General features: G+C 44.0%; 1 protein-coding gene across 2 annotated transcripts; it reads right to left on the bottom strand.

The window, feature by feature from the left end:
* Positions 1-6,392: 6,392 nt before the first annotated feature.
* On the bottom strand, positions 6,393-24,201 carry LOC133916056 (stomatal closure-related actin-binding protein 1-like). Of its 2 annotated transcripts, none has more exons than XM_062359543.1 (13): positions 23,955-24,201; positions 22,057-22,353; positions 21,713-21,841; positions 21,382-21,474; positions 17,006-17,146; positions 16,421-16,489; positions 16,238-16,321; positions 8,357-8,537; positions 8,100-8,216; positions 7,955-8,013; positions 7,511-7,645; positions 6,829-6,978; positions 6,393-6,739 (listed from the first exon to the last, which is right to left on the bottom strand). In XM_062359543.1, exons 2-13 carry the CDS (start codon positions 22,339-22,341, stop codon positions 6,701-6,703), a joined length of 1,482 nt encoding a protein of 493 aa, XP_062215527.1. In that variant the 5' UTR covers positions 22,342-22,353; positions 23,955-24,201; the 3' UTR covers positions 6,393-6,700. The 2 variants fall into 2 exon arrangements, with proteins under 2 accessions (XP_062215527.1, XP_062215528.1); XM_062359544.1 differs by lacking the exon at positions 23,955-24,201 and adding an exon at positions 22,766-22,902.
* Positions 24,202-24,611: the final 410 nt, after the last annotated feature.

Genomic DNA, 24,611 nt, shown 5'->3' with positions numbered 1-24,611 from the left:
GGTGGCTCGAATATTTTCTCAAGTGTATATGAGCTTCCTCTAGACTCCAGCACATGCCACATATTCAAATGACTGAGTGAAGGGTATTTATAGCCTTAAACCTACCAACTAGCCATTTTCCCAACTAGCCATTCGATGGCGACTATAAGTGTTGAAGGATGAAGAACAACCCACTGGAAGGTCCGGTGCTCTGAAGATGAATGCACCGGAGCATTTTACATAGAGAGGTTGTAAAGGTTCGGATAGCTCAAAATAACTCACCAGAAGGTCCGATGATGGATTTGAAGGTACATCGGAGTACCTAGTGTTTCACATAGATATTGAGTGGAGTTCCAATAGCTAGTGTCTGAGTTTGTCTCACCAGATAATCCGATGTTAGTGCTAATATAAATACCGTTGGAAAAACAGCTAGTTGGTGGGTTTGAGGCTATAAATACCCATACAGTCAGTTATTTATGGGTATGGCATGCTGCTGGATTCTAGAAGAAGCTTATATACACTTGAGAAGACATCCAAGCCACTAAAGTGTTTAAAGTGATCATCCAATGCAATTAAACACAAGATTAGAGAGTGTTTAGTACTTATAGGCCTAGAATGAGTTATAGCTAGGTGCTGCAGCTTGAAAAAAGGATCAAGAAGTGATCCTAACTTGTACCGAGTGGTACATTGGCACCTTGGAGTCTTGGTGACTCGCCGACATCTTGGGCCTTAGTGGCTCCAGCTTGTTAACCCTCCAACTTAGTGTAAAGTGGCTGCAAGACACGTGTATGGGGGCGCGGAGAACCTTGCCTTGCTGGCTTAAGCTCCGAAGTGATCATGGCGATAAGTGACCAATAGAGAGGCTAATTGTGAGACCTTGTCTTGGTGACTTGGTGGCTTATCGTGCTTGAGACCTTATCTTGGTGACTTGATAGGTCAATAGTCGTAACCGGAAGAGACTTGACGATGGGGAGCATAACCTTTGTGGAGCTCTAATATGGATTAGGGGTGGTATTCATATCATCAATTCCACGGGATAAAATTCCCTTGTGCCCAGTTTGTCTCTCTACCTTATTTACATTTTCGCATTTACATACTTGCAATTTACCTTTGCTAGAGTAGGTTACAATCCTTTTGAGCGGTAAGGTAAACACACTAGATAAATCTAGGATACATTTAGATAGAAATTGATATAGGTTCATCTTGTGAAGTTTTTGGAGCCAATTTGTTTTAGGTTTCTAAGTGTCCTAATTCTCTTCCCCCCTCTTAGAACGTCACTGTTCTTCACAATTAGTATTAGAGTCTCGTGCTCTTGATATGCTTAACATCCTAGGGTTATGATGTCTGGGGTTGGAATTGATACACATAGTGCTTCACTTTTTGATGGCACAAATCTTCCTCTTTTCCAAAATTTACCTGTTGAAAAATTCTAATGTCTTGTTATTTGCAAACCAAGGGTCTAGATGTTTGGAGAGTCATTGAGAAAGGGATAAGACCTCGCATCACCAAGAAGAGACAATTAGATGCATTGGTAAATAGTATCCTTTTATTATTTTAAATGTTGATGCATTTAATTGTGTTTATTTTCTCACTAAGCACATGATATTTAGAATATACTCATTAAAATATATGAAGGCACAAAGGATATACGCAATGAGAAATACCATGTGCTTGTTACTAAGCTCAATGGTATCAAACAACTACCCTATAAAAACGCTAATGATATGTACTCATATTTGAATATTCTTGTCAATGAGATCAATGGGCTAGGTTTGACACTAATTGACGATGATCAAGTGGTAAGAAGAATACTTCAAGCTCTTCTTCCAAATTATAAATTAATAATCTCTATCATCTACGACAATAACGACATCAAGAAGATGACTCCAAGTCAAGTGCTCGGCAAGATCACGGCCCATGAGATGATCATGAACATGTGGGTTGAAGCTTCTTCCTCATACGACGCTAAGAGCATTACTCTCACAAGAAAGCAAGCACTATGCTCACACATGAAGGCGAAAATGAAGAGGTAAGAGCAAGAGTCAAGCTCAAGCGAAGATGATGAAGATGAGGATGAGGATGAAAAGAGCAATAAAGATGATGAGCAAAGCACATCAAGTGTTGAATATAATGGATCCTGAAGTTGTCAAGCTCATCTCTCAAGTGGAGAAGAACATCAAGAAGATCAATGGCAAGATTGATCAATGAATTTCCATGAAAGACTTGATCAAAACAATAGATCACAACAAGAAGGAGAAGAAGACCAAGAGCAAGAGGTAGACAAGGGGAAGAGCCAAAGCATTTGCAAGCATGGGAAGATGACTGAGTGAAGATGAAGATTCAAGCTCATGTAATAAGAGCTTCGTCACCCAATCCTTCAAGAGAAGCTCCTCTTCAAGATCGTCATCACGCTAGCCATAATCACACAAGTGTCTTACGGTCAAAGGTATGAAAAACGATATAAGTGATGATGCATCCGATGAGAATTTTTCCTCATATGATAAACTCCTTCATTTGATCAATGAGCAACAAAGGACCCTTAAGAAACAATCAAAAGAGATTAAGAAATTCAATGCACTTAATGACATTCATGTTACCTTTGTTTCTAATTATGAATAATTATTGAGTAAATTTAATTTGCTAAATAAGGATTATGATAAGCTTAAGGCAAAATTTGAGTGCATTGAATCTCAATCTTAAGACGCCTTTGGAGCAATCTGTCTCTCTATTTAATTTTAATCCTAAGGTAAATGCTTCTATTTCTTGCAATGATTTAATTTATATATCATGCTCACCTCTTTGCAATGCGATATGTGTTGAGAATATTCTTGTATAACCATCTAATGAACTGATTGCACAAGAAAATGATGAGCTCAAGCAAGAAGTCGAAAAGCTCAAGAAAGACTTGGCAAGATTAAAGGGCAAGAACTATGTCCAATCTTCTCAAGATAACCATGCAACTATGGTGAAGAAGCTTACGGAGGGGTACACCATGATATGCTTTAAATGTCATCAAGAAGGCCACAAGTCCTTCCAATGCAAGCAAGTAAGGTAGGAAATCAAGGAAAATAAGATCATGAACCTCTCCAACAAGACCTCCAATATCTACACCAAGCTCAACTACAAGACTAAAATAAAGAGCAACCACTACAAGCTCAAGAAAAATAACAATAGAAAAGTGGTTGAACATATGATTAGGAGAAAGAATTAGGGGTAGAACTAACACATTTGGGTGCCCAAGGAAGTTATCACCAATATGAAGGGGCCTCAATCGGTTTGGGTTTCAAAGAAGACTTGAAGTCCGATGCGGCTATAAGGATTTGGAGACTTGGCTCACAAAATAAAGTAAAAGTTCAAGCAAAGAAACCAAATGTATAAGATTAGGCGCTTTGATGAAGATCATGATCATCATATACCCAAATCCTCATCCAAAGGTAATAAGGTAATGGTAGCTAAACTTTTATTCATGTTTTAAACCATTTACCTTATCTAGGATTGTATGTGCATATTTCAATTTATTGCAATACCTAGTATATGTTTTCATATGGTAGGTTGTTTGTGTTTCTCTCTTTCTTATGAGTAATCTATATGGTTTATTAGTTGTAAGTTTATTTCATAACACTAGTTTAACAATTGGTATCTTTTATATGCCATGAACCAATCTATAGGGTATCCTTCCTATTGTTATTAATAATAAGTGCATATGTCTCGTAAGTATTAAAAATTTCTATGCACATATTTAGAGGGAGTATATCATGTGGGTTGTGATTTTGAGACTAACATATGTTGCTAGATATATCTTTTGTAGTCTCATAGAGAAATCAATATGTTTCCGGAGGTATGCAATGCTTAAAAGCTTTAATTGGTATTATTATCAATTCATTTCTATATTTAAGCTATCTATATGCATGATACGACTTAAACTTTCTATCTCTACTTATTATCTAAATGTGTATATATTACTACATTTCTATAAGTGATATTCACAAGTATGTCTCATTATATGTATACACACATAAAAGGAGAGTTTAGATTATATCATATGAGTTTCATGAATCATGATCCTTATTGTCTTTTTTCAATTGATATCAATACCTCTAATCCTTATAATTAGTATATCTTTTCGATTAGTATTATTTCATTGGATCATGATTTATGAAGCTCTCTTTCATGTGCTCTAACCCTCTTTCTCGAGTTCAACATATGTTTGTAGCCCTTTTTGAGATTATTGATAAAGGAGGAGAAGTTTGATGACCAAAGCAAGAAGCAAGACACAAGATGAAAAGAAATACCGAAGTTGATAAAGGGGGAGAAGAAGAAGATACAAGAAGCAATATGAGGCACCTAGGTTGACAAAAAGGGAGAAACTCTTACAATGGAGAAAGGGGGGGCACAATAAAGAGGACTAAATGGTAAGAACAAGCATCTAAACAATGTGGTAAGACTTTGTGCTCTTTATGATTGGTATCATTTATTATTTGTCATTTGTTTTGGTTATGTTGTCATCAATCACCAGAAATGAGGATATTGTAGCGAAAATAACCCTATTAGGCTATGATTATGATTTTGGTGATTAATGACAACGTAGTTATTGGGACTAACATGTTTGTCAAGAATATAAGTTAGTAGGTCTCATAGATACAATACATCAAGAAGCCACCGTAGCCGGGATAAAGTTTAATTGAATTGGAGAAGTCTTAGAAAAATTAACCTCATTGGAAGGTCCAGTGCAGAAAAGTTTGCACTCATTAGAGCATTGTGCACAGAGGTTGATAGCCTCATCTGATAGTCCGGTGATTTGCACAGGGTAACACCGGAGTATTTCTTGCAGAGAAGAATACGAGTGTAGAAGACTGAAAATCAACCCATCGGAATATCTGGTGCTTAGTTTGTGCACATCGGAGTATAACATTGGAGCATTTCTTGCAGAGGCAACTGCAATTGCTGAAGAATGAAGATCAACTCACCGGATAGTCCGGTGATTACAGAGATAGTTGCACCAGAGAATTTCCAAAGAAAATAAGAGAATGTTCAACTCACTGGATGGTCCGGTGTGAATGAAAGGAATACCAAATGAATATATTGGAGCATTTTACATAGAGAGGCTGCAAAGATTCGGATGGCTCAAGGTAACTCACTCGAATGTTCGGTGATGGATTTGAAAGCACATAGGAGTGTTCGGTGTTCATAGAGACTTTGAGTGAAAGTATAATGGCTAGTTTCTGAGGTTGTACTCACTGGATGATCCGGTGTTAGTACTACTGTTTTCACCAGAGCATCCGGTGTTAACAGCTTTTCTAAGCTGTTGGGAAAATATCTTGTTGGTGGGTTTGAGGCTATAAATGCCCCTCCACTCAGTCATTTGTGGGTGTGACATGTTGCTGGAGTCTAGAGGAAGCTCATATACACTTGAGAAGACATTTAAGCCACCGAAGTGCTTAAAGTGATCATCCAAGATAATTAAGCACAAGATTAGAGAGTGTTTAGTGCTTATAGTCCTAGAGTGAGTTGTAACTAAGTGTTGCAGCTTGAAAAATAGATCAAAGAGTGATCCTAACTTGTGTCGAGTGGTATGTCGGCATCTTAGAGTCTTGGTGACTCACCGATATCTTGGGCCTTAGTGGCTTAAGCTTATTTACCCTCCGACTTGGTGTGGGCTGCAAGACACATGTACAAAGACGCAGAGACCCTTACCTTGGTGGCTCAAGCTCTGAAGTCATCATGACGACAAATAACCGAAAGAGAGGCTAATGGTGAAATTTTGCCTGGGTAGCTTAGTGGCTCATTGTGCTTGAGACCTTATATGGGTGACTTGATAGCTTAAGAGCTGTGACCGGAAGAGATTTAACAACTGGGAACATATCCTTTGTAGAGTTCAACGTGAATTAAGGGTGACATTCATATCATCGATACCACAAAATATAAATACCTTGTGCCGAGTTTATCTTTCTACTTTATTTACATTTTCGTATTTACATATTTGTAATTTACTTTGCTAAAATATGTTGCAATTCTCTTAGGATAAAGTGGACACATTAGATAAAATTAGAGCACATTTAAATAGAAATTAATATAAATTTATCTTATGAAGTTTTTAAAGTCAATTTATTTTAAATTTCTAAGTATCCTAAAGCTAATTTATTTTAAATTTGTAAGTATCCTAATTCACTCCCTCATAAGATATCACCATTTCTCACATATAGAATCATTTTCACTACAAACGTTTACAGCTCATCACAGGTCTTACATCAGATTGGTGTTACAACTTGCAACTCATATAATTTCTTTTGCGGAAGAACAACTCATATAGTTTCTTTCGCGTTCGCTGGTATTACAACTTGCAACTGGGGTGTGAGTGGGATTTTTTTTTTTGGGTTTCCCGTTCGTATCACCTGTCATTGCTGCAAACTCAATGCTACAATTAGATCAAGCTTAGATTACTTTCATGGCTCCTAGCAACAGATTACAACGCTCGCGACTGAACAACACACAGCACGGTGAGAAAGAAAGACGGCGCCGAGGCGGTTAAAACGGTGCGCGCGGCGTCGCCTTTCAGAAACCTGCTACCACAAAAGGAGGAACATAACAGACCCAACTGAAGAAGAGAAATTAGAGGAATTAACAGATGCAAACACACCGTGCACGCAAATGTACATCACGGCACGGAGTCGCGGATCGATGGACGCCGTCGGATCGGCAGAGCACCGGTGCCCGTCTTTCTTCACCAGGGAGTCTTGTCGCCTGGCCCAGCAAGGATGATCTGCAACCATTTCACCAAAATGTCGCAGCGGTATGAGACCGAGAGCATGGCATAGTGCTGGGCGGTCACTTTGTGTTGAGGGCACATACATTGCAGTCTATAGCGAATCGCCGAGCAAGCATGATCGCTGTGTTGCGCTCTCTGGCTGTCTCGAAGGCCAGCACCAAGCTGAGGTCATTTCTGGGTCGCCAGAACATCGCCTGCGAGGCGGCTTCGCCGCCACCTCTAACACCACATAACTGAAACAGAAACAGCAAGGCTGTAAGGGCAGGCATTTTTTTTTTATAAAAAAGTGGTCTAATTATTTGCCACTACCCGGCCTTCATTGTAAGCCATAAATTGGCTGACTCCATCCTGGAGCCATTTATATTTGTCACCGGCACGACTCCTCTTTGGAGCACTGCCACTGAGCGAGCGAATTCAGCTCGAATACGCAAGGCTGTAAGGGCAGGCATTAGCGAGAATATCAGCAGCATTTTATCGCATAGCACAGCCTGGTCTCAGCTTGGTGTGGTACTTGTATTGAACAAGCCCAATACACCAATGCCATCTGATGCTTATAAGGAAGCAAAATGTGTAGTGAACCGTGACTACTATATATGTTTCAGCCAACCCAACGACCTGTTAAATTGCTGAAAACCTTTGCAACAAACCTCGCAGGCAGACATGTTGTTTTTTCCCAGAATAGATGCATCAATAAGTAACACAATCCCTTTGCAATCACTAACCATGAAAGAGAAGATATGATTTTACTCATTCTTTGTACCATACCTGCATTGATGAGGAATAGAATTCCTTGGCAACCACCGACTTCCCTTTTGTAAGCCTCATCCGCAATCTTCCGACATTGAGAACATAAACCGACTCTTTTGGCTGATCAATTCCATTCAATTGAAGCACAACAACCTGTCATGAGATAAAAAAGGGTGGCATTTAACGAATAACAGTTGAAGAATCTGAATTTTATGCATTGACGGGGAATTCACATATGACTTAGTGACCAGCAATCTCATTCAAGTTAAGAGCAGTGAATGACGACATATTCAAGAGCAATGCATGTGTAGACTAGAAAACTTTGAGACGATATACTGGCCATGCCAATTCAGACCATTTATTTTGTAAATCAGAATAAATGACTTCTAAAAATAGCAACTCGTGCAAAGTATATATTGTGCAAAAGAAATGCCCGAGTGGCACAGGATAGCGTAATCATACATTGAACTCAGTTTCAGGTTTCCTTATGAGTGTCTCCACGTAATCCACCAATCCAGCATCTGCTAAGAATATCACACTTATGTTAGTCACACAAAAACCAAGCATTGCAGTTAATTTTTCCTGACATGCGTCCAGTAAAACAAACCAGGATCTACTGGCCCAGCTGTCTTCGCTACTGCAATTTCACCGTCGATATTGATCTCAGCTTGCACAGAGCGTCCAACATCATGTGGCTCTAGAGCATATACCGGTCTCGTGGCACCTAAAGAAGCTCAGTAAGAAAAGATGTCAAAAGCACTGGCAGTCTGAATTTAATGTGAATATCACAACTGTTGCATGTATGGAAACATAAGACGGCAAAAAGAAAAAGGAAATACAGCTACGAGTTCAGCATGACTCCACCTGAAATGATCTCTTTGTTGCTTCCGTTTGGGTGTATGCGGAACCACTGGATTGAAATATTTGACAGAGCCATAGAAATACCACTCAGAGAAACTATGCGTAACATTGATCCTAAGCATTGGAGACCCTCCAAATCAAACAAAGGGGGGCCATTTTCTTTTAGTCTTTTGTGCAATTCCAACTGCCAAAAACATACTTTGAAATCAGTAATATAATGACAGATTTATATTCTACCCTGCAAAAGATCTCTACCTACTGGAAAATATTTCTGATGTAGAAAATAAAAGAGATTGAGGCTGCTAGCCCAACAGAAATAACAGCAAAACCAGCTTGGTCTCAAGACAACACTGTTTAGGTCAATGTGTAATGCTCCAATGCATGTAAAAAACTGGAGAGCACGCACAGCAAGACCGAACGGTCTCGTGGTAAATGCGTTTCTACTCGGCCGTAATTCTTCCTTCTCCTAGACAGCTCTCACAATCTTCTTCCATTGGCACAGGGAGAGACAGATAGATCTTTCTTCTAGCCGCCGCCGCCATTGCCAACCGGCCATGGTGGCGGCGGTGGCCTGCGGCTTCCGTTGCGGCTCTTTTCCTTTTTCCTTCCTTCCTTCCTTTTCTTGTACTAGTTCGGATGGCGGCGACGCGGCATTGATTTGCTCCAACGCTTCAGTGGCAGCCATATCCTCTTTTTTGGAGGCCGGATCTACTCATCCGGCCGGGATCCGCGTGTCGGCGACACAGATTTGAGGGATCCCATGTGGCGCGGCCTGTCTCCGTGGGTGGCGATAGCCTAGCGTTCATCATTGTGCACATCTAGATTGAGAGCGTCGCGCCGTCCAGATAGAGTCTTCTCACTATCGCGCGCTTGGTTTTACCCAGAGCGCCTGTCCCGCATATCAGTGCGTGTGGCCCCTTCCTGCGTGTCGTCTTCGCACGCTGCGTGGGCGGTGGTGGTGTTGGGGTCGCGGGGGTGGACAAGTTTGAGCTCCAGGAGCTGCTCAGCGAGGTAGTGGAGGTCAGGTGCTTGTTGTTGTGGCTAGTGCTCGAGTTCCTATTCAGCGACCACACTGGCATCCAGCCCAAGGCGGTGTGCGTCTGCATCGACGAGGTCGAGCGTGCGCACGTCTGATGTCGCCCCACTGTCGCCTTCATGGCGCAAGCCCTCTTCGCCACTTCTACCTTCCAATTGTGCTGCTATTTCGTGTAGGCCAGCGGTGTGTCACCGTCTTGTGGGCCGTCACCTCCCTCTTTGTGGTGGCCGGATCTACTCGCCATCTCCAGGATCCGCATGACGGCATGCGTAGGTGGCTGACTCCTTCGAACTTTCGCAAAGGAGTTTCACGAGATCTTCACGGTAGTTGGCCAGATCCACTCAGCCGCGGTTTGCTCTGACTGGTATTTTGCTGCAAGCAGCTGTTGGCGGTTGAGGTGTAGTTCCAGTGGAGTGGCATGCTTTTCAGGCCTCCATGGGCCACTTTAACTTCTCCCGCATTTTGGCGCCCTTTGTCTTGGTTGGGTACGGGAGCACCGAGCTAAAGCCCTAATCATCTTTCTATCGATGCCGACGCTAGCGATGCCCTCTGGTGTCGTTCCCTCCTTGGAGATGGTGCTGTGGCGTTTTCCTACATTCTCCAAGAGGTTCTCCGGGTGAAAATCCAGTTCTGGTTTTCCGGATGGGTGACAACGGTGCTATTGGCGTCGTGCCATCCTTAGAGGTGTTGTCTGGGAGTTTCTTCCTAGCATTTTCAGGTGGCAGCTAGCTTGGATCTGACCTTGGTCTATTATGCGGTGTTGTTGACTATCTCTGGCCTAGTTAGCTAGGTAGTTGGTTAGGTGATGCGATACTCTAGGTCTAGTTTAGCGAGGTAGTTTGTCCGTTGTGTTTGCAGTTTTGTGCTTAGTTTTCCCTTAATTAACCGAGGTGGTTGTTGTTAGATGTATATGTGTATTTGTATTTTCCCCATTGTATAAGGGGTTTTCTGCATATTTGCCCCCACCTGTACATGTATATATTTGGGCCTAGAGCCCCTATGATGAATACAAGTGCTATTCATAACATGGTATTAGAGCCAAAAACTAGGGTTAGGGTTTAATCTCTCTCCCTGGCCGATTTTTTCCCACCGCACGTTGCACTTGCGTGCCCACCACCATCACCGTCTGTTCTTCATTCTGAACAGAGGGATCTGTTACTGTTCCGCCGGATCCGCTCGCCGAGCCGTCGCCGTCGAAGTCCGTCCTGTTGCCACCGAATTTGCGCTGCCGCCGGACTCAACTGTCCCGCCGCCGCCGGATTCGCGTCGCTGCTGGATCTTGGAGTCCCGCCGCCGCCGGATTCCCGTTGCTGTCCGTCCCGCCGCCGCCGGACTCAACTGTCCCGCCGCCGACCTCGCCTCGCCCCGTCCCGCCGCTACCGCATTCGCGCCGCCGCCAGACTCCACAGTCTCGCCGCCGCCGGATTCGCGCCGCTGCTGGACATCGCCCCGCCGACGTGGTCCCCCGCCGCCGACCTCGCCTCGCCCCCGTTGGGACCCACCGCGTCGGGCTCCGTCGAACTTCGGGGTCCGCCGCCAGGGCCTCGCCCTTCGCCGCTAGGACGCCGGAAGCCACCTCCACCGCCGTCGGGATCGCGCCGGAGACCCGCCTCCCCTGCCGTCGGGACCGCGCCGTGCCTCTACTCCGCTCTCTCTCTCGGTGCCTCTCTCCGTGCCTCTGCTTTGCTCTGTTCAACAGAGCCGTGAGCACCCAGAAAAGGGAAGCACCGTGAGCAAAACAAAAAAAGAAAAAAAAAAGGACCTACCTCTCTCCTGTTTTGGTTGTACGTAGCTCTCTGCTGCTATAGCCTTCGCCAGCTTATCTTGCTTGGCTCTGGAAAGGTAGTGTAAAAAAAAAACTGTTGCCGTCGCCCGCCGCTTTTCACTTGCGCTCTTGCCGTCGACAGGTGTTTTGCTTCAGGATGTCGTCCTCAGCTCCTTCGTCAGGTGGTCTCCAGGTTCCGCGATGTCCGGTGCTTTTCAATGGCACTAATTATCGTGACTGGTTGCCACGGATGACGTGGCACATGAAGGGTCTTCGTCTTTGGGATTTTCTTACTGGTGATCTGCCATGTCCACCCAAGCCTGTATGCCCTATTCAGCCAGTAATTCCCGAGAATGCTTCAGAGGATGATAAGGCGCGGCTGCTTGCCTCTTATGATGATAATTTGTCAGCTTATGATACAGATTTTGTTGCATACAGGACTTGGTTGGATGAGGATGCTCGTGCTGCCTCTATTCTTGTTGCCAGTATGGAAGAGCGTCTTGCTGCAGACATTGTTTACTTTGATTTTTCACATCAGATGTGGACTTCTCTTCGTGATCTTTATGAGCCATCTGGTCAGTCATTGTATATTGATGCTTTACGCAAGGAGCAGCTGTTACAGCAGGGTGATGCCACAGTTGAGGAGTTCTATGCACAGATGTCTGCTATGTGGCGTCAGCTTGATTCTCTTAGTCCTCAGTTGTCAGTTGCCACTTGTCCTGCAGGGGTCAGAAGAATGCTTTGTTGGTACGGCGCACATATGACTTCTTGACCCGTCTTCGTGCTGAGTTTGAGCCGCTTCGTGCTCAGCTACTTGCTCGTCAGCCTTGTGTGTCTCTAATGGATGCTCTTGCTACTATTCGTAATGAAGAGACGCGTCTTCGTACTGCAGGCCTGCTACAGTCTCCTTCTGCCTTGGCTGTTCGTTTCCCTACTCCGCCTGCGGCGCCTTCTTCAGTGGCGCCCTCTTCTAGGGCTGGAGGGAGTGGCGGTCTTCATTGCAAGTATTGTGATAAGGATGGACATGTGGAGGATTATTGTTACAGGAAGAAGAAGGCTCAGGGTCGTCGTGGTGGTCGTACTTCACAAGGTGGCAGTAGTGCTAGTAGTCCTGGTACTGGAGGTTCTCAGAGGGGTTCTACTGGTTCTGAGACACAGGAGATCCTCATGTTGCTTCGTCGCCTTGCTACCTCTGCACCTCCTGGAGCTGCTGGTTCTGTTACTCCGGCCTCTGCACCGTCAAATCCTGCTGCTGCTGCTTCTCAGTCTTCCACTGAAGGACCACTTTCCACTTCCGCTCCAGGTACTTTTCCATGGATTCTTGATTCTGGTGCATCTTTTCATATGACTCATGAACGTACCAATCTTTCTTCCATTAGTACTCCATCTATCCCTATCACTGTTCATACCGCAGATGGATCACCCCTTTCTGTTGCAGAACGAGGCACTCTTTTGTCTGACTCTTTTCATGTCCCTGCTGTTTCTTATGTTCCCAAACTGACCATGCAGCTTATCTCAGCTGGCCAGCTCACTGATCATGGTTGTCGTGTCATTCTCGACTCTGACTCTTGTTGTGTTCAGGATCGCAGCACGGGTCTCCTGGTTGGTACTGGCCCTCGTCGACGTGATTCTCAGCGCCTTTGGGAGCTTGACTGGCTTCGTCTTCCTTCCGCTGCCTCTGCCAGTCTCGTGGGCTCTGCTTCTGCTGTTTCATCTTCATCGTCCTTTGCTCAGTGGCATCATCGTTTGGGCCATCTTTGTGGTTCGCGTCTGTCTACATTAGTTCGTCGTGGTCTTTTGGGATCCGTCTCTGGTGATGTATCGTTGGATCAGTGTCAAGGATGTAGGCTAGGTAAGCAGATTCAGCTTCCCTATCATTCTAGTGAGTCAGTGTCGAAGTGTCCTTTTGATCTTGTTCATTCTGATGTATGGGGTCCAGCTCCCTTCGTTTCGAAAGGGGGCCATCGGTACTATATACTTTTTATAGATGATTTTTCTCGCCACACATGGATTTATTTCATGACACATCGTAGTGAGGCTTTATCGATCTATAAGACATTTGCCACCATGGTTCGTACTCAGTTTGACACTGCCATTAAGATTTTTCGTGCTGACTCTGCTGGGGAGTACCTTTCTGGAGCCCTTCACCAGTTTCTTTCGGAGCAGGGCACTCTTACCCAATTCTCTTGTCCTGGTGCTCATGCTCAGAACGGTGTTGCTGAGCGCAAGCATCGTCATCTTCTTGAGACTGCTCGTGCTCTTATGATTGCCTCTTCAGTTCCACCTCATTTTTGGGCTGATGCTGTCTCTACTGCCACTTATTTGACTAACATCCAGCCTTCATCAGCTCTTCATGGTGGGATTCCATATGAGCGTCTTTGTGGGAAGACGCCTGACTACTCCAGCCTTCGTCTTTTTAGCTGTGTGTGCTATGTGCTCCTTGCACCTCGAGAGCGCACCAAGCTAACCGCTCAGTCTGTTGAGTGTGTCTTTCTGGGATATAGTGCTGAACATAAGGGGTATCGTTGTTGGGATCCTATTGGACGTCGGATTAGGATCTCTCGGGATGTTACCTTTGATGAGTCTCGTCCTTTCTATCCTCGTCCTTCTTCAGATGCTTCTCATGCATCTGTAGTTGAGCCACTTTCTTTCCTAACTTTTTCTGATACTCCTATTGTCACTGCTCCGTCCTCACGCTTGGTGCCCTCTTTTTCTGACCCTTCTGTGGTGTCGTCTTTGGAGCCTTCTTCTCAGGCTCCAGTTGGTACCATCTATGATCATAAGCCGCATGTGACACAGTTCTACACACGTGACCGATGTGTTGCAGATCCATCCTCTGTTATGCCTTCCTCTGATGTGCCACCTTCTCCTAATGCATCTTTGTCTGATGTGTCTTCTTCTGGTGAGTCATCTTCTGCAGAGGATTCTTCTTCTGAGTCTCACCACTATGCCCTTCGTGATTGTCGATCGATTCGACCACCAGACCGTTTTGTTGCTGGCACTGTTCTTTCCGAGCCGACCTCTTACCGCGATGCTATTCATCATCAGGAATGGCAGCATGCGATGGCAGAGGAGATTGCTGCTCTTGAGCACACTGACACGTGGGATCTTGTTTCCCTTCCTGCACATGTTCGTCCTATCACGTGCAAGTGGGTTTACAAGGTTAAGACCTGATCTGATGGTTCTCTTGAGCGTTACAAGGCTCGCCTTGTGGCGCGTGGTTTTCAGCAGGAGCATGGTCGTGACTATGATGAGACCTTTGCTCCTGTGGCTCACATGACCACTGTTCGCACTCTTCTTGCTGTGGCCTCTGTTCGTGCGTGGTCCATCTCTCAGCTTGATGTCAAGAATGTCTTCCTTAATGGTGAGCTGCGTGAGGAGGTGTATATGCAGCCTCCACCTGGATATTCCGTCCCTGAGGGTATGGTTTGTCGCCTTCGTCGCTCTCTTTATGGGCTTAAGCAAGCTCCTCATGCTTGGTTTCAGCGCTTTACTTCTGTCGTTAGTGCTGCTGGTTTTTCTGCCAGTGCTCATGATCCGGCGCTTTTTGTCCACACTTCGTCTCGTGGTCGGACACTTCTCCTTCTTTATGTTGATGATATGATCATTACTGGAGATGATTCTCAGTACATTGCCTTTGTGAAGGCACGCCTCAGTGAGCAGTTTCTCATGTCTGATCTAGGTCCTCTTCGTTACTTCCTTGGAATTGAGGTTTTTTCCACGCCTGAGGGCTTCTATCTGTCCCAAGAAAAGTACATTCAGGAACTCCTTGATCGTGCTTCTCTCACTTACCAGCGTACTATTGAGACTCCAATGGAGCTAAATGTTCATCTTCGTGCCACCGATGGTGAACCTCTTTCTGATCCCACACGCTATCGTCACATTGTAGGGAGTCTTGTGTATCTTGGTGTTACTCGTCCTGACATTTCGTACTCTGTACATATCCTCAGTCAGTTTGTTTCCGCTCCCACTCAGCTCCACTATAGTCATCTTCTTTGGGTTCTGCGTTATCTTCGTGGGACTATCTCTCATCGTCTGTTCTTTCCGCGCTCCAGCTCTTTACACCTTCAGGCCTATTCAGATGCCACTTGGGCTAGTGATTCCTCTGATCGTCGTTCTCTTTCTGCCTATTGTGTTTTTCTTGATGGTTCCCTCATTGCTTGGAAGGCTAAGAAGCAGACAGCCGTTTCTCGTTCGAGTGCAGAGGCTGAGTTGCGAGCTATGGCTCTTGTGACAGCAGAGGTTACTTGGCTACGGTGGTTGCTTGAGGATTTTGGTGTTTCTGTTACTACACCGACTCCTCTTTTGTCTGACAGTACAGGTGCTATCAGTATTGCTCGTGATCCGGTGAAGCATGAGCTTACTAAGCATATTGGTGTTGATGCTTCTTATACACGAGCACAGGTACAGGATGATGTGATTGCTCTTCGGTATGTGCCTTCAGAGCTTCAGTTGGCAGATTTCTTCACGAAGGCACAGACGAGAGCTCAGCACAGGTTTTATCTCTCCAAACTCAGTGTTCTTGATCCACCCTGAGTTTGTGGGGGGGTGTTAGATGTATATGTGTATTTGTATTTTCCCCATTGTATAAGGGGTTTTCTGCATATTTGCCCCCACCTGTAGATGTATATATTTGGGCCTAGAGCCCCTATGATGAATACAAGTGCTATTCATAACAGTTGTGTGCATCTTAACAATGCAGAGGCTAAAGGCAAACTCTTATATGGTTGTATCCTCTTGATGTAACGATAAGGGTCAATAAAGCTTCCATTATCGAAAAAAGACAACACTATTTAGGCACACACAGTTTGCTTTTCATGACTGATCAAAGTAGCACCATAAAATTGGCATAAAATTGTCCCTGAAATATGCATCATGCTTCCAAATAATATGTTGCCTAACACACATGCTTGTATTATTTGTATGTATTAACTTTCGATACACTACACAATACACATGACAAAATGTTGAATGATTTCACTTTTCAAGTTTCAACCTTAAATATGCAGATACCTCAAAGGTAGCCATGTAAAAAATACATGCAGACATAATCAAAACCAGCATTTGTAACAGTAAAAGATACCTCTTTCAAAAGATTAACACAATCCGTGGACTTCTCAGCAAATGTCTTACGTAAAATTTGTATTTCATTTTCCAGATCCATTGCCTACAGAAACACTCACTGTATCATGTGATTGTATAATAAAGAGAGTATACATACTCCAATTGATATACTGAATTGTACAGTAGGTACAATCAATCGAACCTTGCTGGGGTAATGCAACATTTTGATTCTCCGGGCCTCTCTAACCTCTTTCTTTAGTTCCTCCATGTCCTTCCAAACAGCAAATAGATATCACATATACATTGATAGTTGAAAATGGAAGTAAAACTAGATGATTTATAAGTTTGAAATGTTTAAACCTCTGGATGTATTCATGTATATAAAAAGGGAGTATGCATCTGGAAGTTGCGAAGAATAGCAGGGCACTATAGATTTAACTATTGAACTAAGAACAGTAACAACAAAAACAAAAGGCGTCTACTAAGTTAAATACAGCTAATAGTATCGTCATACTAAGGGGAAATTCTGGGAAGTATCTTCCAGGTTATCCCAAACTGCACAGATGTGCATGAAATAAGCTTTCATGTAGTTAAAATTATATAATGAAGTATGTATGGGTCCAAAGAGATAAGCAGGTCTTCAGAACTGATCATACAAATTTATGTAGATAAATCAGTTGGCTAGGAATAATAGGCTGGTAAAATAAGACAAGATGTATGAGCAAGTATATCTAAACTTCACTTGAAATGTAATGAACATGAAAAACTTTTAAGTTCGTCTGCATACTTGCTTCCCAGTACTTTGGGACATCTTTTCGTGCTCCTGAACTGCTTGTTGAACTCTTTGCACGGCATTCCTAGCACTTTCTATCTCTGTATGAGCATTAGCTCTTTCTTCTTCAACAATTCTCTTTGCATCTTCAGAAGCCTACAAGCAAGATTAAAAAGGACCAAACCCTCAAAAATGAAAACCAACATGGAAGAGGAACCAGTAGGACCTTGGGCATGCTTTTTAACAGCGAGATACTAGTATTAAATGGCAATGTTTCAAAATGAAGCAAGAAATTCAATCCTACTTGAGAGAATTCATAGGTTACACTCACATAACTAACTGTATGATTCCTCCTTTGCCATTTTTCAATTTTAGAAAATCAGATGAAACGAAGGGCTGCCATTACAACAAGATTTAATTCTTGAGAGAGATCGTCAATATCAATGAATATCCATTGCATAAAGTGGTGCATAGTTCCTTTATCTACGAGAATCATGTCCCTTGAGGAAGCGTTGGAGCAGCTTACACATTGGAAACATTAAGGAGAAGTTGCTAATTACGAGGGAAGTTGTCGGTCGTCTGGATGCCGCCCAGGAGGGCAGGAGCCTATCTCTTGCCGAGTCCGAGATAAGAAAGCATCTCAAGTTCCAATGCCTTGGCCTTGCCTCCCTTGAATGAACCATTACGCGATGTCGTTCCAGACTAGGCTGGATTTGAGAGGGTGATGCCAACTCCAGGCTTTTTCACTCGTTCGCCAAATCTCGTGCAAGGAAGAACACCATCACCTCCCAGTCACCTCAACTGGTTCGGTCCTCACACTCAGCAATGGAGGAGACGATGTATAACCACTTCAACTCCATCCTCAGCGTTGCACCTCCTAGAGCAACTTCCATTGATCTGCTCGGGCTCGAAATCTCACCGCTTGACTTGCAATCCCTGGAAACCCCATTCAGCGAGAAGGAAATTTAAGGCGCAATTCGGAGCCTCCCTCTTAATAAGTCACCGGGTTCCGACGGTTTCACGGTCGAATTCTATCGTGCGCTTGGCCAATCATCAAGGTCGATATCTCTCTCAGCTTTTGCGCGTTTGGCAGTGGAGACCGGAGGGGTCTGCATTGCTTGAACAGCTCTTTGGTCACACTGCTACCGAAGGGGGAGCAGGCTTCTTCGGCGGCGGACTACCACCTAATTAGTCTCATACACAACATTGGCAAGTTGTTTACCAAGGCCATGGCTTTGAGGCTTGCATCCCGGCTGAGCTCCCTAATCACCTGCAGCCAAAGCGCTTTCATCGAAGGTCGTTCTATCCATGATAACTTTAAGTCAGCCCATTCCACCGCGAGGCTCCTAAAGAAGCTGAAGAGGCCTAAGATCCTCTTCAAATTGGACTTTGCTAAGGCTTTCGACTCCGTGCATTGGGCTTTACTCTTGGAAGTTCTTCGAGCCTGGGGTTTTGGCCCCCACCGGTGCGGATGGATTGGGGCCATCCTTGCCTCCTCTTCAACCCGAATACTACTCAACTCCATTCCTAGGCCTTCTATCAGCCATCGCAGGGGGTTGCGCCAAGAAGACTCGCTCTCACCCTTCATGTTTGTCTTGACGATGGATATCCTTTCTAGGCTCCTAACCAAAGCAGGTGATGCAGGCATTCTTGACTCCATGGGGCACGATTCAATTCAGCATCGGTGTTCTCTCTACGTCGACGATGCAATCATCTTTTCGCCAACATCACAGGACATCTAAGCCCACCTTTCCATTCTTCATTTCTACGGGGAGGCGTCTGGGTTCCGGACTAATCTGTCTAAGTGTGCAATCGTTCCTATTTGTTGTGCTGACGAAGACCTCACGACTATCAGCAAAAATCTACCTTGTTTTGTATCCTTCTTTCCCATATAGTACCTTGGTGTCCCTCTCACTATCAGTCGTCTTCGCAAAAGCCACCTGTAACCAATTGTGGATAGGGTAGCTGTCAAACTCTAGGTTTGGCAGGCCAAACTAATCTCAATGCCAGGCCGCGCTACATTGGTCAAAACGGTGCTGTTAGCGACAGCGACAAAGAGGTGTCCGACGGTTGTAGCGCCTTAGCATGGCCCAGGGTGTGCAGACCAATTGCGTTCGAAGGACTAGGAATCCAGGACCTACGGCTAGTTGGCCTGGCATTGCGCCTAAGGTGGCTATGGTGACAGCGTTGTAACCACTCAAAACCTTGGGCCATTCTCCCGATTCAACATGAGCGATAGGTTGCTGCACTTTTCAATGCCTCAACCATTTGTGAGGTCAGTAATGGCGACTCAACACTGTTCTGGGTTGATGCCTGCATCACAGGCCATTCTATTCGATCAATAGCTCCAGACCTCTTCAAATGCGTGCCTTCATGCTCAAGGAGTAGAACAGTCAAGGTGGGTCTGAGCAATCGAAGCTGGGTTCAGGATATCACCGGCCCTCTTTCTGTGGCTGCACTTGCTCAATACCTGCGCCTGTGGTCACAACTGGAATATGTGAATTTGAGCAATGAGGAGGATCGTGTGATTTGGAGGTGTACTTCATCTATGGTGTACTCATCCAAATCGGCTTATCAACTCATGTTCCAAGGTGCAGTCTGTTTTGGTGGTGCAAAATTGATTTGGAACACTTGGGTGCCGTCAAAAGTTTAGTTCTTTGGATGGTTCATGCTCCATTATCGGCTCTAGACTGCGGTCAGGAGGCGAAGACATGGCCTGTAGCTTGACGACTCTTGCGCCCATTGCTCTCAGCTACTTGAGTCCACTGATCACCTATTCGTGCACTGCAATTTGGCGCATGAACTCTGGTGGCGGGTACTAGGCATCCGAGCTCCTTCTGTTGACTCCTCGATCTTGCTCTGGTGGATTGACTTGCGAGGGCGAACAGCAGCAAACTACCGGAAAGAATTGGATTCACTAGTTCTCCTAACATGCTAGCGCATTTGGCTTTCGTGTAATGACATAATTTTTAACAAAAAACACATCAGTACTGACTCCCTAATGTCTAGAATCTGGGATGACATTACCATCTGGTGCACCGTCGGAGCTAAGAAGCTTTCCATCCTCTTTGAGTGGCTACACAGTATTGGCTCGGTCTTATAGTTGTTCTTGATGCTTAGGTGGTTTGTTTGTTATACGATTTCCTGTATAAGCTCATAATAGGATCTTCTGTACCTTGACCGCACTACGGTCGTTGTGTAAAACTCGCTTCGAGTTCTTATCTTCTAAATACAAAGATGCGTAGCTCTCCTGCGTATTCGAGAAAAAGAAAGAAAAAAAGTTCCCTCGAGGAAAACATTGTCACAAATTCAACTGTAAGGTAAAATTAATCTTGCTCTAATAGAGCAAGATGGTTGTATGTTCTTCCCACTAAAACATTGATTATCGTAAGTCCTAATTTCCTATAATTAGTGGTTGTTAGGGGTGGACGAAAAGCTCGAAGCTTGTGAGCTGGATCGGCTCGGAGCGGCTCGTTGTATTTTGTAACGAACCGAGCCAACATTTTAGCTCGTTTTGTTAATGAGCCAGCTCACGAACCTAGTGAGCTAGGCATGCCTACTCCATGCAAGTACGCGACCACACGCCCACTTTGCATCGGGTCTTGGGGAGGCTCCGCCATCGCCTCCAAGCTCCAACACTTTACACTCCGCCTCATGAGCCCTTGACATCATGCCGTCTGGAGCCCTCGACATCACGCTGCCTGGAGCCATCAACGTCCATTTTGCATCTAGTCATGTTTGAGCTATTGTCAACTATTTTGTTAAGTTTTTAGTTCATGTTTGACCTATTGTTGAGTTTTTAATGCTACTTTGTTTCAGATTAAGTCATGCAGAAATACAAGCTGTGCATCGTCTGGCTTGCGAGCTGGACCGAGCCAAGTTAAGCCTGTCTTTTACCTCGGTTCTCATACGAGCCGAGCCGAGCCGGGCCGAGCTAGCTCGGTATCCACCCTAGTGGTTGTGTTCCTCAACTGAATATATAATCTTTCTGCTATGTTTCCATGGCAATTCAAACGGACATATGAATTGTAATATGTGACTTATTTTCTCAAAGATAGATTTTCAGACATCTCACATGTTGAGCAAGGTTTACCTAGAATACCACAACTACGAAATGATAATTGATAAAGCATACAAATTGGCGGGGAATTATGAACAATACAAGATGAATGGTTCATTGATAAAGCATACAAATTGGCGGGGAATTATGAACAATACAAGATGAATGGTTCATTGATAAAGCATACAAATTGGCGGGGAATTATGAACAATACAAGATGAATGGTTCATGATGCTAAGAACTTGGGCATTTTTCAAGTAAACAGATTTTGATTCCTGAATATATTAACCCTCGACATTTAGATAAGTAATACAGACAAATTGGAACACACCTGCTTTAATGATTTTGCTAATTTTGTGACCTCCTCTTTTTGTTGAAGCAGCTCGGCTTCCCTTTTGGAGAGCTGAACTGCAAGAATCTCCACCTACACAACAGTATTATTCCAATCAAATGTCAACGTTAAAAAGGAGTACCACCTCGGCAGGTAGCTGGAAATTGTTTGACGAATTTAATGCAAGAGAATATAAGAAACAAACTTACAGATTAAACTAGGCATGTGGAGTATAATCTTTTAAGAGATATGCTATTAAATGTAAATACATGTCAAGAGGAAAGATGAACCGAAAAGAAATGCTTTATGAACAGGATATGAATAAACCAACCATAGATATGGACTCCTCGATTTCATCCTTAGTTTTGCCTGTCACCCGCCCTCTCAGAGACTCTAATACGCTCTTTAGATTCTTCAGAAGGATATCTCGCTCCAGCAAAGCTACTTGTCTCCATTTAACCTGACAATTTGTGCAAGTTAAGGAAAACGTTAGGTGTTCCATTTTGGGTCAAGCTTACAGTTATTGGTAAACTAAATTCATCACAGAACACATTAGCCAAAGCATAATTACATATTGTAAATCATAGAGGTATGGAAAGTGGTATTATGAATTTCTGATATATATTGTTTTTAAAAAAAATGGCACATAATGCACGGAAATGTAAAGGTCTGAACCTCATTTGTCAACAAAGTGGCAGTGTGGAGACCCTTCTCAAACTTCATGGCGAGTTCACGGACAGAGAGACGCTGGCGACGATCAAGTAGATCTGCAGTCTCCTTTGCAACAATCTCCTTGAGAGGTGGCATTGCTGGGTCATCAGCCAGCTTGATCACTATACCGTTTGAACCATTCTTGTAGGTAGGAAATTTGCTTCTGATGATATTTGCTGGACGCAATGGCCCTGGCCGTAGGGCCTCACTCTGAGTCTTGCCCCCATAAAGAGTCGTTGCCTTCGTCATCTATAAATTACCCTGAAATCATGGTCCACAAAACACGTTTGTTATTGTGAAATTCACAATATATTCTGTATATACATGTCATTTGGATAAACATTTGTCATTTCATGATTTCTTTTTGCTCAAAATCATGCCAAAAAGGAAAAGAATAATGAGCAAAGAGCGAAACTTTCACAAGGGAATCCATGAAGGTAAAGGTGGGCACAGGCTGGATGAGCAATAAAATATGACCTAATTGTTTTAGCACATACAGCTTGCGTGCAGAAAATGATAAACGTCAGATGCGCTTATCTTGGAGATAGCAAACTATCAAAGAAACAAAAGGAAAATTCTCATGAAAAAAAAAACCCAATAATATCCACAAGTCTTCTTTACAATAGGCACCAGAAAAAAGGGAATAAAATAGAAAGAAAGACTAGCCACTCACAGGAAATGAAAAAAAGTTTATTATCTTGCAGCAAATACTTGGAGCACAAATGATTGCAGCCTGCAGGTCGTTGGAAAAATAATGCAGCATCCATCCGTAAACCTGCCGTATTGTTTGCATAACCCTTAAGAGCAAATATGAGTACTATGGATGAAATTAAGACCAAAGTGGAACCAACCACTCTTCGCATCACTTTCTTGAAATCCACATAAAGGACAGTTAGAGACGGCAAGAATGCAACTTTATCAGTGAATAAGAAAAGCATTTCTGCTTTACAGTTGGAGTGGCCCACCATTGTTTGTTAGGCAAATAGTACTTGGTACAGAGCTAGAGAGGTGACTGAAAGCAGGAGAACAGCATCTATTGACACAGAAGATAAGAATTTTCTCACAAGACAGCTTCCCATTCCTACCTCATTTACTCCACATATAGAAAGTCAAACAAAATACTAAATCAATAACAAACTCCGCAATTACCGGGGTGGATTAAAGGTAAAGTGTGGACTAAATCATATACTGTGGCAGCTTCAGTTATAAGGACCTTTGTCTTGAAAGAAATAGCAGTAAATTACACTAAAGCAGAAGTGCATACCACGTAATTAAAACTTTGTGGTTGCTTAGCCCGTTGATTTGGCATCCACTTGGAGCTCACTTTTTAACAAGAAACTCTCTGTGATGTACTAAGTGAAATGAGGCCAGTACGATTATTAACTTAGACCCAGCGATAAGATCGTATCTTAGACCAAACAAAACTTTAAAAAAATGCAGGGTTAAACTTACTCATACTAGCCCCCGGATGCAAGTATTCTAGCCTCTGCATGGCCCTATTAAGAGTAAAAACAATTCAACTCTAGCTGTATCACTCCACTAATTTGGACTCCACACGGCATCCCATTTTATTTTCAGAGTTCCAGCACTAACCAGTAACCACCCAACTGCTCCATGGAAATGCAAGCCCGCGCATCAATCTTCTCCCCGCAGATTCGAACCCAACAATGGATTGGACAGAGTCCAGCTGAAATGAATCGATACTACGATACTTGGAGAATACTACTGCACGAAGGGAAGAATTCTAATACTACCAACAAACCGCGCGAAAAGATCCAGCAAGCAGTACATCAAACTCAACAAAAGGAACACAGAGATCAGCGGAGGAAAAGAAAATCGATTGATACCAACAAGTAACTAACCCTCGTAACGCGCGCGCGCGCTTTGGCGGCGGCTCGGACGGCCTCCTCCCCGCCAACCGGGCTCGAACCGAATCTCCGCAGCAGCCAGGCCGTGGAATCGCTACCCCCGCGCCGCAATGGGGGTCGCTCCGGCGAGAAATCTGCGGCGGAGTTGGGGATCTCGCGAGCGCGCTGTGGGGGAGGAGAGGTAGCTACTTTTCTGCGCGGGTTCTGCTCGCGCTCTCTCTCTCTCTCTCGTAGCAGAGGAGAGCGGGTGGCAGCTTTGAATGGCTGGCTCTGCTCTGGGCTGGGGGCATCTCTTCTTTGCTAGGGCCACACCGCACAACGTGCATCGTTCCTTGTTGCTTCCTGGTTGACAGGGCAGGACCATGAGCAAATAGAAAAGAAAAAAAAAGCCTCATATTCTCACTTTATACTTGTACTGTGTGTGTTTACGTTATTTCATGCTAATGCTGCAACAAACACATTGTGAATTTTCACTTGCGTAATCCTAACATTCTCGTTATCCTGCTACTGGTTTTTAACGCCACGGTTATGGAGAAAGATAAATGTTACCTAGCATAAATATATAGATTGTGTATAGAACACTACATACATATAATATATTGCTGTAGATAGGTCCCCTGTGGAAGATGTGTTCCCTCCATTTGAATTTAT

This window comes from Phragmites australis, chromosome 4, assembly GCF_958298935.1.
Source record: "Phragmites australis chromosome 4, lpPhrAust1.1, whole genome shotgun sequence".
NCBI classification, from domain to species: Eukaryota; Viridiplantae; Streptophyta; class Magnoliopsida; order Poales; family Poaceae; genus Phragmites; species Phragmites australis.
Note: the sequence above shows the minus strand (reverse complement) of the source record. Positions and strands in the feature narration are given on the sequence as shown.